Consider the following 15,438-nt stretch of genomic DNA (forward strand, 5'->3'; position numbering starts at 1 on the left):
ACCAAAAATTTATGTAGACACTTGGAATTCTTTCGGTGTCAAAAATCTAACCTTTAATATGTGTTTTAACATTGTTAAGGTACTGAAATCTCTAGAAGAGTCAACCTTACAGAATCTTTCATCCTATACGTCCTGCTTGGTTTTAGGATAATTGTTAGAAGATGAACTGCTGTCACCCTCCAAAGAAGGAGTGCACACCTGGTGTGAGGCTGACCTTCAGGTCTCCTAGGTAGAGGCTCTTTAAAGTCTCAAGGCAGCTTGAAGTAGCACCGTGTGGAGAGGCAGACAATAAAGTGGGAAAACTCTCAGTGCCTGACCATGAGTAAATCACTTTAAAAAACGAGAAAAGGGAAGACTCTCAGAAGGAAACTGGATGTGAACACCCATCTATGAAAGGATAATGACCTCTATCACCCAATTCCACCCTCAATTGGTTCCTAAGTCTTTAAAATGGATATTCACAGACAGGGTATACGTAAGCCTAATTTCCCATTTCAATGGTTAGAAGAAAAATAGTTACCATTCCTTTCTAATTCATATTATATTCATATTTACATTCCTTTTATTTTCAGTCGTAACTAAAATCACCAAGTAAATTATAAATAAAACAGTCATTCTTTAAGGATACTTTTTATATGGCCTTTTTGCCAAGGTGATGAGAAAGGTCTTAAATAGACCCATCCTGTCAACTCAAAACAAAAATTAAACTAGTCAAGTCAGAAAAAGTGAATGAGCTGCATAACTCCAGCCAATTTAGCTACCAAGCAACTTCACTAATCAAAGCACATGCTTCAGTGTGTCATGGTTTCTCCTGTGAAATCAAAGGACAACTCAACATTCCAATATGAAGACCAAAGGAACTTTTTCTGAGGAAGTAACATGCTTCGCTGATGAATTTTGGAACATTTTAACAACCCGTCCTAAAAATTAAAAGTCATGCAATATAATTGGATAACAGCCAAAGTCCATTTCTTTCCAAATCTAACCTCAGACTCACAAAAACTGATTGCCACTTTTTGAAAATAATAGGACTGGAACCCTCAAGACAGCTTGACTGGTATAAATATTCTCTAGTCAACCTGCCTCCAAAACTAGACCTCCAGATCTCTGCTATCTCCACTTACCTACCCAATTATTTGCAAAGCAGAACCCTTGACAAAGTAATTTTCTAAATGTAGATTGTCCATTTTATCCAAATGCACATCTACTATTCTGCAAGGAGCAAAGAATGGGTAATAAAGAGTGGATCCAGGGGAGGCAGGGTCATATTAATTATCCTAATGATTGTGCTGCCCGTAAAATACATTCCCTCTCAGCAATGATCTGTTCTGATGGTCACCTGTTCAGGAAAAATGCCCAGGGCTGAGAAGCAGTACTGATGTAAACATGAACCCCGACATGGCACATGAATTCTGTTTCTTCTGGAGGCCCACCACAGTGCAGCTTCAATTTACTTTAACAGTAGAGCTGGTCAAAATATTACTAAGAGGCACCTAATTCTGGCCAATCCCAATTTATGTGAGGAAACTAATGTAATCTGAAGGTAGCAAAACCAACTAGATACAATACTGTGGCACTTCAACAACTGGCTCCCTGGCAGGCTGTTTATTTTTTGCAACTGCATCTGGAACTTAGAGGTTAATGTTACTAATCTGATGCAGTTTGTTCACTGTTGTCATGTTTGAAGTGTAACATATATAATTTATATAAAGTCATATTTTTAAGTCATTCACGTAGACAAAAAAGAGCAGAGTCTGCCTACATGAAAACAATTATGTGCAAACATATGTTTTAACACATTCTAGATAGAGAACTGTCCCGTCTTCTCTTCCTCTGTGTGTGACAAATACACATTCATGACAAATACACATTTTCAAAAAACTAACAGAAGTTACAGGTTGGGAACCTATCAAATTTAATTTTATTCAAAGAGAAAGTTAATATAGAAGTGATTCAAACAAAAAAAGTCTTATCTAGCAAATACCAGGAAAAAATTACTTTAAGAAAATTCTATTTCAATAAGTACTTAGAAGACTTGATTCTTGGAAACTGTAAAAAAGATTATAAACACAAGTACTTGCATCTCTGCCCTTGGAAAGCTGATACCTCGCATCTGTGTTTAATGTCCCCTAACTAGTTTGTAAACAGTAAAACTAAGGCGCCTGGTTGTTTCTCCTGCCCTTCCTATGCTTTGGTGAGTGCTCAATGTGGTACTATTTAGGAGCTCAAATACTGTTCACTGAAGAGCAGAGGCCAAAAAAAACAACGCATGGGCCCTAATATATAAGACATAACTGACACCCTTCTACAAAACCATGTGGACCAAAGCCCATACTAGTTCATTTTACAAGTCACAAAGAAAGTGGAAAACTACGAGGCTTAAAATCACTTCATCAGTGTGATACACACACAATGAGTGTGCCAGAAAACAATCTTAAATATTTTTGTTATATGTAAAACAAAACATGCATGATCACAAGATGCAAGTTCAAAGGTAAAATAATTAACAATTTCCAGGTTCCAAACTCAGATGACCATGGAGCCTAGTGAAGTTTGGAAACACAGTGAAGAACACAGAGTGGGGACTGAGGATGACATGCTCCACCTAAAGGGTCAGCTGCTACTTTTAGCCAGTCAATTGTTACCAAGTAGGAAGATTAGCCTTGTGTTATCAGATCTTCTGGGTTTTCCAGATAAACAGAAAGATCTAGAATTGTATGTAAATCTTCCAATTTTTAAATATTGGCACTTATTTGTTTGTTAACTATAAAGGTTAAAAAAAAAATGCCTGTATGACAAATGCAACATGTAGACAGTTTTCAAGCCCTGGTCCAGATGAATTAACCCTTTGTGGTCGTATTAAATTTGGACATGGGTGTCGTACTTGTCGGAATTAAGTGCTTTCAGAGAAATTATGAACTGATACATGAATGTATAAAGTTAAGATTTGTACGGTTCCTTGCTGTGGTGGCTGAGAGCAGACATACGACCGGAACGGTAAAAAAGCTTTGGTGGCTGAGAGTAGACAAACGACCGCAAAGGGTCAAATTTGTTCATTTCATTCATTCTTTATTCTAAAGGATTTACTGAATGCTACCTCAGATGCCAGGCAAAGTGCAGGGAGACACAGTCCCTGTCTCGCAGAGTTTACAGTGCAACCAGACAAAAAGTGCACCAAGTTGAAAACAATGATAAGGTTAGAAGCCCCGCGGAGTTGGAGTCGCCGTTGCTTCGTAGCGCAGCCTCGCCGGGCCAGGGGCTTTCCTTGGTCCTCTCCCTCTGAAGGCAGCTCCGCTTCTACCATCTGAAGGTACTGACTACATCTTGTATCTTATTATTATTGCCTTTGGCTAATTAAATTCTGAAGCGTCTCTCAACCCAGACAGCTCAGAGCTGTCGTAATTATATGTCATATGTCATAATTATTGTGGGTGCCACACATAACAACACCCTCTGATAATATGGCATCAACATTCTCCTTTATGAGACTGAGATTATGCAGACTATGCCTTTTCGGAAGCCTTTGTAGTGAGCAGAACTGGCAAACCTAAGGCAGAAAGGATTGTAAAATGAGACTACAGACCTGGATAAACTCACACCCTTTTTACAGTTAAAAGGAGGCCCTTAGAAGCAGAGGTGGCTGGTGGTGCTGCTGGGGACTCTGGCTGAGCAATGCTCACAATCTGCACCTCTGAGGACTCAGTAATTCTCAAGGAACAGACATCAAGGGACCAAGGGCAGGCCCCAGACTGGACCCAGCAGAGGACAGACAGATTCATTAATAAGAATACTGAATAGAAAAGGTTCCAAAAAATAGATTGTAGAATGTGCAGACACAGGTTGTTTTGGGTGCCACTAATATTAGCTCGCCACTGAAATATGCTATCCCTACAGAGTGTTCTCATTTTATAAAATAGAAACTGATTATATTACATGCAAAGCTTGAATAATAGTCCTAGACTTCACTTCAAGTAAGACCTCTGTCCATGCTCAGCCTCCCCACAGACACTTTTCTAGCCTCGTCTGTTCTCCTGCCCACCTATCCCACTCCTGGCTCCATCCCTCCTCTGTGCTTCCAGGACACTATTATATTCCCCAATCCAAGCACCACCGTTGTGTAAACACAGCCCCTTGGGGGAGTGGGGAGACCACATTCTGCTCCCCAACCAGATTGCTCATTCCTTTATGGCAAGAACAGTGTCTTATTCATCTTTGTGTCACTAGCACCTAATACAATGCTGGCCAAGAACACATTTGATAAATGCTTATTAAAACAAACAAATCTATTATTCAGTCACTCCTTAATTCAGTCATAAATCGTACCCTCTCCCTCCTCCTTTCTACCCCAAATCTCAAGGAAAAGAGACTGACAATATCTTGACACCAGAGGCCTTTATAAGTTTGAGTGGTAGAGAACGCAGGAGGCAGTTTGCAATAATATTTTTCTTTAAACATTTGCACAAGTTACACATCTCTCGATGCTGAAGAATCTGGTGCAAGACTGAGATCCCCATACTCGGTTTTCCAAACCCAACATTTGACCAGCCTAAGTCTTTCTACTTTCTAGCCATGCTCCAGCTTCTAAATAGGATTCTATCATTAAAGGAGCTGTTACATGTTACTCTGCAATAATAGCTGCAGCCTCTATTTTAACTGCCAGTCCCATTCTCATTTGAATATCCTTCTTTTTCCTGGGCAAACTTCCCAAGAACTGTTTATTCATTTTTCTACACCACACTGAGAGCTAAAACTCTTTCTAGGTCCTTCTGACACAGTGGCTATCAGGATGTTTAAAGAGTAAACCTGTGTGGTGAGAGGATTTGAACTACTGAATGCAAGAAGGAAGCTGTCAGGGGAAACGTTATTAAGAAGATATCAACCAGAACAAAAAAGGTCACTGGATTAGTAGGAGAAGCACAGTTGATGTAAAAGACACTCCAATGACGAGCACCATCTGAACGTGGAAAGTTTTAATATGTTTAATGTGCTGTCTGGAAATGCATAGTCCAAAGAATACTCCAGGAAAACTCTGGTTGTGTATTCTGCCTAGGGGAAACAAAGGCTTTCAAAAAGCGGTTTTAAAAAAACTTCTCTCTCAATGAAATGACATGCTAAGTGCTGACCAACAGGAATAGGCAAAGTCAAGAGAACTGCACATGGCTGAAGCAACTTTAACCTCCTGACTTCCAGGGCAAGCTTGTTAACATGCTATCCTGAGATAGCAGAAGAGACAAGCTTTCTGTTTACATTTAAGGAGAGCTACTTCCTGAAGAAGCAGCATAAGGAACACTCATTAGCAATTAATATTCTGCAAGCTTAAAAGAAAATAGAGACATAAGCAGTACGACAATCAGAACATGCGCTACGTGCCCTCTAAGATGTGCTGAACGCTAGCTAGTAAGGAGCAACAGACACCTAATTCTATCCCCACCCCAAAGCCCCTAATAAATACATACATGAGAAGAGTCACTAAGAATATAAGAATATAAAGTGGCATACCACCCTAGTGAAGGTTATAAGTGTCATAGATTAAATTAGCAAACCAGAAAACTATGTTAACACTTCTGTTCTGAACCTAATGATTTCCATATTTAAATGGTGGCTGCTACAATTCTTCTTCAGAGATTAAAACCAGTAGAAAGAGTTGGAAATTGGATTGATGTGTACTCTTTCATGTTCAAAATTAGCTGCTGCATTTTTTAAATCTGTAAGATGTGCTAAAAGTCCATAACAAAGACGATTTAATATACCATTAGGTACTGAAAATGTCAACACAGGCTCCAATATTCTGACTACTGAAGGGCATGCACTGTAATTTATATCGCCACACACAAAAATTCAGGTCAAAACCTGATTTTTATAACTCGAGAATAATACACAGTTTGCATATTAAGAGAAGCAAACTTTATTTAGCTATGTTATCTATTCAAAGTAGAAGAAATTCCTGTGAGAAGCAAGGGTGATTTAGAAAACAATAGTTCAAAATAAAATTGCTCAATTTCACTCCAAGAGAAATGAAAACATGCACACAATGTTCACAGCAGCATTATTAATAGCCAAAGAGTGCAACAACTCAAATGTCTATCAACTGATAAATGGATAAATAAAATGTGTGTGGTATATCCATCCAATGGAATGCTATTTGGCAAAAATAAGGAATGAAGTATTGCTACATGCTATGATTTCATTTCATTGCACGATTTCATTTTTATAAAATGTCCAGAGTGGGCAAATTATCTACAGAGACAGTAAACATTAGTGGTTGCCTGGGAATTAGGAAAAGGGAATGGAGAGTGGCTGCTACAGGGTTTCTTTTTAGGTTGATTAAAATGTTCTAAAATTAATTGTAGTCATGGTTGCACAATTCTGTGAATATAGTAAATTCCTTTGAACTGTATACTTTACATAAGCGAATCACACGACACATGGATATAGCTCAATAAAGCCATTAAATAACTAAAGCTGTTAAGTTGCTTTCTGTCCATATTGTGTTTGTTATTGTTGTTCTTGGTTATTATTTAGTTGATAATATATATATTTTTTAAAATCTTCATTCATAATGCGGTTGGCTTTTCATTTAAGCAAAGAATCATCCTTTTCCAGCTACCTATATAAAATGACAAACCAAGGATATAAACTCAACATAACTTTGGATAATGAAAATTAACAGTCTCTTATTTAGAGAGCCAGAGCAGAGCAGCGAAGCCTGCCAAGAACTTGTACTAATTAAATCTGAACTAACAGGACAGACAGAGATCAGGAGAGTGGCTGTGGGGACTGATGAGCTTTCTCATGCCTGTGGTGGTTCTTTTGCATACACAGAAACTAGAATGTCCTCTGCAGAGCTGCAAAGCATTAAGAATGCTGTAAACACATACAAGGTAAGCTTCTCCATACAGACTCCTAACAGAAATGCAGAGACAGAGCCCCATTAGCCGGTGGGTGACTCTTTACAACAGTATACTTTGAGAGGTGGCTCAAGTGCTGCCTCCCTTAAACTGTCACCCCCAAGGGTCTGTTGGACAATGCCTGCAATGTCCAATGACCCTGTGCCTCCCAAAGGCCCTTGTTCAGGTGAAAAGGTGTTGCCTCAGAGGCACAGCACAGTCAAGGCCTTGGAAAACACTGGTGCAGGTCATTCTTTCTGATGTAGCCTGTGCCCTGATACTTTAACACAGAAGCCCTGAGCACACCACGAAAGGCTATTAAGAGCAGGCAGCAAATACCAACAGGTGCCCAGGCCAGCACTCAGCACTCATGCAGTCTGAGACTCCTGGATTCTTGGGTCCTCACCTGTGGTCCTGGCCCTTTTTGGTGACCCCCATCCCTCTCCTCTTTCCCTACCGCCTGTCTGACATTTCTCCACCATTGCTTTTGCTTGCTCCTTGGGTCAGTTTTCCCTAAGTACCTTCGCCCAGGTTCTACACACAGGCCCAGAGGACTCTGCCACACTTACCAAGGCCAAAGGTTAATGTCGGGACCCAAAAGAAAGAAGAGGCTTGAGGAAATAAGGGAGATACAAGATGGGGATTTCGGGGGCAGAGGGAGGAAGAAAACTGTCAGGCACACAGCCCACTGCCTAGGCTGAGCCACAGTGGCAAGAGGCAACATCAACGCATGATAACCCTTGGGTTGGTCCTGCTGAGACGGATATTCCAAACACACTCTGCCCAATTAACAATTATGACCCATTATGGGAAATTTAGGGTTAATGGCAATCAACAGATTGGCCCACATAATCTATAAAATTTAATGCTTCTAGCACAAACACATTTACAAATTAGAAAGAATGAAATGATGTGATTTTTTTAGAGTAAGTGTAACTCCAGCTTCAGAAAGCTTGATATTTGACTGTTTATAGAACAGATAATTAGGTTTTCCTTTTCTTGTTTTTACAGAAAAATTCCAAGGTGAATTAAAAGTATGATTTTATAAACCAAAATTGTTAAGCAGCTTCTAATTAGACTTGAGGTAGATACACAGAGTAGGGGGATGCCACATGGCTGTCTAAGGAAGTCCAGTCTTTGGTCACTTCTAGGTGCAAAGGAGTTTACTTCTGAAGAGAAAATTGAATAACTCTGTAACTAAGGGGTCTATATGCTGGTTCATAATCTATAAAAGGCTGTTCTGTGCAAACTGAATTACAGAAATGAGGAAAAAATCATCAGAACACTAAAATGATACACAATAACATGGATGGGGGGCCTCAGGTCTTCTAGGAATACGCATGCAAAAACAGGAATCAGGTGACTACATGTGAGAGACAGAAGATCCTTTCCAAGTCTTTTTTTATCCTTTTAATTAGCAAAAAGAAGGGAGATGAAACACTGTATGTTCAAACCATTCATGATACTGTGAGACCTTCCCATGAGTGGCTGGAGAACAGCAGTGGAAGAATGACAGAGAGGGAAGGGCCCTGCCAGTGTGGCTCAGTTGGTTGGAGCGTCATCCTGTACACCAAAGGGTGGTGAGTTCAATTCCCAGTCAGGGCACATGCCCAGGTTGTGGGTTTAATCCCTAGTCAGGGGTGTTTGTAGGAAGCAGCCAATAACAATGTTTCTCTCTGTCTCTCAAAATCCATTTTAAAAAGAGAGAGAGGCAAGGACTAAACGTGTAAGACTGGCAGGCCAGTGTACCACCCCCCAAGTGTACTCCAGGTATAATAGGACAGTTTTAAGCAGGGAGTGACATGACACAATGTATGCTTTTAGAAGATCACTCATAAGATTGCTCTGTGGCAAATACTTTCTGGCGGGACAACAGTAAAATAAAAGCAGAGAGACCAGTGAGAAGGACCATCCTATCCTGGTGAGAGATGTTGGCCTGGAATCCAGTAGTGGTAGTAGAAATAAAGTAGACATGGCAAAATATGGTTTCAGAAATGGTCCTGAAATAAAGCCAACACAATGGTAGAGAAAGGTAGGAAGACAAGGTGAGGACTCTGGAGTTGAAAAGCAATGGAAGCAATGGAGGTAAGGACGCAGAGGCTCTATTTGGACAAGTTCTGCTGTAAAAAGGAGTAAAGATGTAAGGTGGTAACCGGATGGGGATGTGGAGTCGAGGGAGGGGATTTTGTTTGTGGGTGGGGAGAGGTGTAGTTGTTTATGTGTTTAAGATAAAAGGTACTACAGTAAGTTGGTGAAAATGATCCAGCAGAGAGAGAGAGAGAGAGAAAGAGAGAGAGAAGGGGGGGAGAGAGACAGAGAGAGAGACTGAGGAGTTAGGCAGGTAGATATCTGCATCACTGGTAAGAAGGGACGAAATGTATTCAACTGATAGATGTTCACTGAGCACCTATTAGATGCTCCTTGTTCTTAAGAGGTTCACAGTCTAATGAAAAAGGAACATAAATAAATTATTAAGCAGCAAAATAGGATCCAGTAGAGATATATAGAAAGTATTAATGTACTATGATAGATAAAGAGTGTTATTGTACTATGACAGATGGGGGCTGGCACATCTGGTGTCAAAAATGGCCTAACTTATTTGAATTATTAATATACCTGGGATAAATATTTTTAAGCAGTTGTTTCCAAATCTACTTTTCATAGGACAAAAAATTCTACTTTCATTGTTCTAAAGAACTGCACAAAGACAAAATGATACTTAATTAGTATAAAACTAAGCAAACCCAGTTTTTGTAGTCAATAAAAAAAATTAATGTTAGCAGAATAGTCCAGTCTCTAATAATTTATGAAAGTTTTACTTACTGTTTAAATTTTTTCCCAAATGCTGCATGGATGGGTTCAGAAATAACTTGTCTAGTCTGTAATGTCAAATAACAACCAGCTCTACACTTGGAAGGACTGCTCCAGGAACCAGGGTGGGTTCACAGGGCCCCGTGCATCTTATCAAGGTCAGTCATCCCCTGTGAGGTAAAAGCCTGACCCACACTCTGAGTGTCCTGCTCTAGCCAAACAGGCAAACCAGTGAAGCACAATATATGAGTAACATTTTATTACAAAGACTTGTGCATATTTTCAAAATGATTCATTTAAAAAAAACAGACATTTTTTTGACGCTTCAAGAATACTAACTGGATGAGGTAAGATGTGCTCTCCTCAAAAACAACAATTTCTCATATTTAAAAAAATCATATAGCAATTCTACAACAAAAATAACTCTAAAACTACTAGTGTTCAAAATCACAGATATTTCCAACTCAAAACAATTAGTGGATTAATGTTTTCCCCTTAGATAAGTTTTCCCCCTTAGTTTGACTTAAATTTCCCTCTTACTGCACCAACCTGCTGAGCTGCATCTCCATTCACCAAGTGAGGCATCATGGCTACCTCTCCGTTCAGCAATGGTGGCAATTCCAGAGGGATTTGGTCGGTCATCATCATTGTGACGTACATTCATGGAGAACTTCACTCAACTGGCTCCCTGCAAAAGAATCATCAGTTTTTAAAAAGTACTCAGGACCACAAAAAGTCACCTATAACAACAATTTGAGTACTCCGTCTTGACGTCAGCTGAAGCTCAGACTATTCTATCTAGAGCATTGTCTTCCTGTGTCAGGCTTGAAGAGGATTAAAGTGCATGGAAGTGCCTGAACAAGGAGACCACAGACCAGTCTCCAAGCAGCCATGTGAATGCAAACTCCCACGCTTTGACTTTGTCATTTATTTATAAATTTGTAAAATATATGAAGAATAGTAACTACTCTACCCCAGGGATCTTTCTCAGGACAGAATGAGATAATGTTTTGAAAAGGCAAAGTCTCAAACAAACACTGGTGGTATCATTATATATAAGGCAATCACAGAAAAAAAAAGGTCAACTGACCTATAAGGGCAGTTTTTCCCTTTTATTTGGATCAAAGTATTGTACGTAAGCAGTTAATCCAAGCAAAACAACAAAGGTTACCTACCTATACGGCAACTGTTGCATTTCTGACCTTGTCATTATTTGGTAATTAATCATTCTTCTAATTATCTCTCTCCCACCATTTCCTTGAATTGAGTTTAACTTGTTGTCTATTTACATCTTTATCACTTGTGTACATCTTGAACTTTCCTGTATCTCAGAGTACCCATGGCACCTTGAGCAGAACTGAGCCAAAAGGCAGATTCCATTGTTTCAACAGAATAAACAATTTTCATACAAGTATTCAAAACAACACCAATCCCACTTTCATTTCATAATAGTCCTCACCACCAATATCTAGCTTTTCAATACAACAGCAGGAAAATAATAAATTCCTATTTAAAATTATAACATATTCTTTAAAAAGTATTTACACATCCTTCACTTATGGCTAATAATTATGGCACAGAAACTTTTAACAGCATGGACAAAAAACAATAAACCAATAAACACGCATGCACTATTTTAAGTTAATTCAAAACCCTATTGTAGTCTGGCTGGGCATGGCTAAGCAGTTGAGCATCAACCTAGGATCCAGGAGATCAGGATTCAATTCTCCTTCGGGGCACATGCCCTGGTTTCGGGCTTGATCCCCAACAGGGGGTGTGCAGGAGGCAGTTGATCAATGATGACTGACTCATCATTGATATCTCTCTCTCTCTCTCCCCCTCTCCCTTCCTCTCTCTGAAATCAATAAAGATGTATTTTAAAAAAACAAACAAAAAAAACCACCTATTGTCATATAGTTCAGTTAGATTTTTTTATTATTCACAATAACGTCCACAAAATTTCGAAGTCCATGGTCAGTTAACCCTTAAATACTCAATATCCAAATCAGGCACAATAGTAGGACAACTCCTTTAATAACTGTCTCAGGTTTGTCTTAGGTGTGATAGAAATAAAATATTTCTCCTCATTTTTAACAACCTCCCTTCTGAACATTAACTATACCACCCTGAATCCCACTGAAAAGAAACTCCTTCCCTGAAAATATCAAATGATGCCTAAAAGCCACCCAATAGATTGTAAACTTTTTTATTTTAAATAGGTAAAATTTTACACTATTCATTATAACCCCATTTAGAGATACGAATTATTTTAAGTACCAAACAGTGAAGTCTTGTCCCAACTCGGGAAGCACCTTCTATAATGACAGGTCTTATAATTCAGTGTTAATAGTACCATCATGCTGTTTTATGAGGCAATTACTCAGTTCCTAAGGAAATAAAATTACAAAACCTGATGAAGAAAACAGATCCTTCCACAACAAAGTTAACTAAGACAACTCCACTGACACTATCATGATATCACTGTTTGATTCTGAGTAGGTCAAGTGATGGAGTACCAATGTTCATTTCAATTTTATTTCTAACATAAACTTTATCCTACTAGCGCGTAAGGAAAGAATGGCTGCTTTTCCTCAGATTGATGATATTACACAGGCCTATTTCTTAAGGGTAATGTTTCCTCAAAACTGCAGGTTGGATAAAAGGGCAGTAATTTAAATTAGTGGTCTGGGGATAAAGCACGAAAGTATGACGAAGCATTTCATGCTCACTTCTACCTTTTCTTCACTCCTCCCCAAGGAAGGGTCCCAAGGCATTTGCTATGGTGCAGATCATGGCTCTGTCTTCTCTCCCTTCTCCTCTGCTAAAGGAGCAAGTGCCAAAGCCCTCACCCAAGTGGAACAGTCCTGGTCATCTCACAGAGAAGCATAAGGATGGAACCTGCTCTCTCTTTTTTCACCCAATAAAGCAGCAGGAGTAAACTGACTTCAGGGCCTGCCCCTAGGTCCTTTCAGCCTCTAGGTCATTACATTAGGGCCAGAGGACAGGAAATAATGATACAAGCTTAGGGGTTGGGCCATAGGGTGGGATGGAGGTCCTTAGTCAGAACCTGCTTTGAGATGAAGATATTTATGCTCCAAATGGTCCAACCCAGCTAACTGAAGTTTTCAATATTGGGTACTGAGATTCAAATTAAATTAACAGTGCTATTTTGTTCCTGTTACTCATTGTTTCTTGGGCAGGGACCACAGGAACTGGGTAGGAAGAGGTCATTTTGATCTGATGTAAAATTCAGGCATTCCTGGTCCCCTGTCCCTAATACCAAAGAGTGTCTCAACACCAACATTTTGTCTAACACTGGCAATTTTAATTTAAGAACCCTTCTGGTTCGCATCCTATTAAACAATGGGACTTGCTATTAACAAGATATAGCAATCTAGCCCCCATAGACAGCACTCTTAAGCACAGGTGTCAAGTCCAAGCTGGGAAGTTAAACTCCAGGTTCTACAAGGGTAGGATAGGATATAAGGCCTGTAGGCCCACCTGTGTCTCATAGATAAAGGATAGGAGAGTATGGGGACCTGCCCAAAGTTGCAAAAAGCCCCAAAGAAACCAAGTCCACTGGCACAAACAGATAATTATATTTGCTTTGGGAAAACTATACAGGCAACTTTGGGTAATGCAGCCGTGCCATAAAGAAAAAGATGCCTGAATCCTTTATTTTTTCCTACTAGACAATCTACCTCATAGATGCACAGAGATTATTACAGATTACTGGATCAGGGGAGCAAAAGACTGAGGGAACCGTACATTTTTTAAAAAGTCAACCAGAAATACAATCACTCCTTAGACAACTTACAGTGGGAACTTATAAACATCATACACTTCTAATGCCTCAACTCAGCCACCCAAAGACTGTACCTTTAATGATGGAGAAAAATAGAATACGTTAAGTGATTATGAGCCACTGTGAACATTACAGGAGTCTCACTTCTTATAACCAAATTTGTTCATCCTGTATCCCCTAGGCCACCAGATTGCAAAAATCCAAGGCCTGTTTTCTAAGCCCTAAGAGTTTTACCATAGGTAAACCAGACTTTATCCTACTGGAATACAAGGTAAGAGATTCATATGGATGGGGTGGTTTACACAGCCAACAATATTTAAATACCAATTTCTAAATTCCATGCACATTCACTGGATACTTCCATTTGCCTGGAATGCAAGAGACATACAGAAAAAGCAATAAATTATCACTAAGCAAGATAATGCCCAGCTTTTAACAAGATACTGCCTGCCTACCTGTCCTTAAATTATCATGGAACAGAAACAACTTAGTGCCACTGACTACAGAAAGGACAAAGGGAAAGGCAGGAAGAATTATAAAAGAAAAACCAAAGACACAAAATATAAAACTTAAGATACATTAACAGTATCTTTTTGGTTATTCCCTAATGATGAGGGGAGAAAAAGTAATATTAGTTTTCCAAATACAAACACAAAGTCAAATATTCAAGTTGTAAATTGAGAAAACCACTAGTCCGTCACATTGACAGTAAAAGAAATTTGGGTTGGATCAGGAGACTTGGGAAGGCTTACCATGCATCAATCATTCAATGGTGACAGCTCCTCCAAAAAGTGAGTCTCCTGTGTTTGGACTGGTAACCCAGACAAAAACTACAGGCATACTCAACTTCAACGGGTGTGCCTCAATCCCATTGCTTTGAGGAGATCTAGAGTATGTAACATACCTGAAAAAGCTGGCAATACCTTCAAAATGAAATTTAAAGGTAAAGCAATGAATGTGGGAGGTCTACTATCCAAATACTTAACTCTAAGGACCAAACTTACTTTGTCTGTAATGACTGTGGATGGAAATTACACATTTCTTATTTCTTACTTCATTATGTTTTCTTAGGGAAGTAGGGCCATTGTTTCCAACAGTGTGTCCAGCCCTAAGATGAGGTGCTAGGGAGTTACTGAAGCATTCTGACCTTACACATCCAGAGAAACTCACCCCTAATTTGAGTAGTTATGCTTAATTTGTATGGTTTTTCCCTCTCTTCCTCATTAGGCAGCACCACAAACCACACCCCCTCAAATCTGAGAGCCATATCCTAAATTTGCTGTCTTCCGTCTTTGTTGGGCCTGGAAGCAATTGTTAGTTCCGTACACAGCGAGGATCGGTCTCTTGCGGGGTCTCAGAAGCCCCCCCTATGCCTTGCACCATCGTTGTTCACCACTTGCTGATTATCAGCTCTGAGGGAAACTGGATGGAGATGTGTGATCTCTGCATAACTGAGCAATAACTCAGTCAGAAAGTCTCACGAGAAGCCACCCTGACAAGACACTCATTTGCCTGGTCTGGGTTTCTTCTCCCCTGGACAGATGTGTATCTGAGCTGGCCAAATCTACCCCAGAACTCGTGCGTTTTATTCTAGGCTGTAGCACATCCACACTGTCCCCCTCACAAACAACAGAGTTCTTATAATGAATGAATCCATTCTTCAAACCACTTAACTTTACAAACAAAGAATAAATGTGCTATGAAACTAATCAGGACAAATATAAAATTGGTTATCTCCAAAACAATGCCTTTTTCCATTCCTCTGAATTTTTTCTTTTATCACACAAAGCTCCTAGATTTCCCTCCTATTTTTTTTGTATTGTTTTTAAATATATCTTTGTTGATTTCAGAGAGAGGAAGAGAAAGGGAGAGAGGCAGAAACTTCAATGATGAGTCACTGATGGGCCACCTCCTGTACACCTCCCACAGGGGATC

General features: G+C 39.5%; 1 protein-coding gene across 4 annotated transcripts in view; it reads right to left on the minus strand.

Moving 5' to 3' along the window:
• FNDC3B (fibronectin type III domain containing 3B) overlaps positions 1 to 15,438 on the minus strand; it is a 294,875-nt gene that overhangs the window by 215,261 nt on the left and 64,176 nt on the right. For all 4 annotated transcript variants that reach the window (XM_087818325.1, XM_087818324.1, XM_087818322.1 and 1 more), the window contains exon 2: positions 10,248 to 10,386. In XM_087818325.1, coding sequence (XP_087674451.1) covers positions 10,248 to 10,358 — 111 coding nt within the window. In that variant the 5' untranslated portion in view covers positions 10,359 to 10,386. The remainder of the gene's footprint in view (positions 1 to 10,247; positions 10,387 to 15,438) is intronic.

The sequence above is a fragment of the Miniopterus natalensis genome, chromosome 6 (assembly GCF_054644295.1).
Source record: "Miniopterus natalensis isolate mMinNat1 chromosome 6, mMinNat1.hap1, whole genome shotgun sequence".
In the NCBI taxonomy this organism is placed as follows: domain Eukaryota; kingdom Metazoa; phylum Chordata; class Mammalia; order Chiroptera; family Miniopteridae; genus Miniopterus; species Miniopterus natalensis.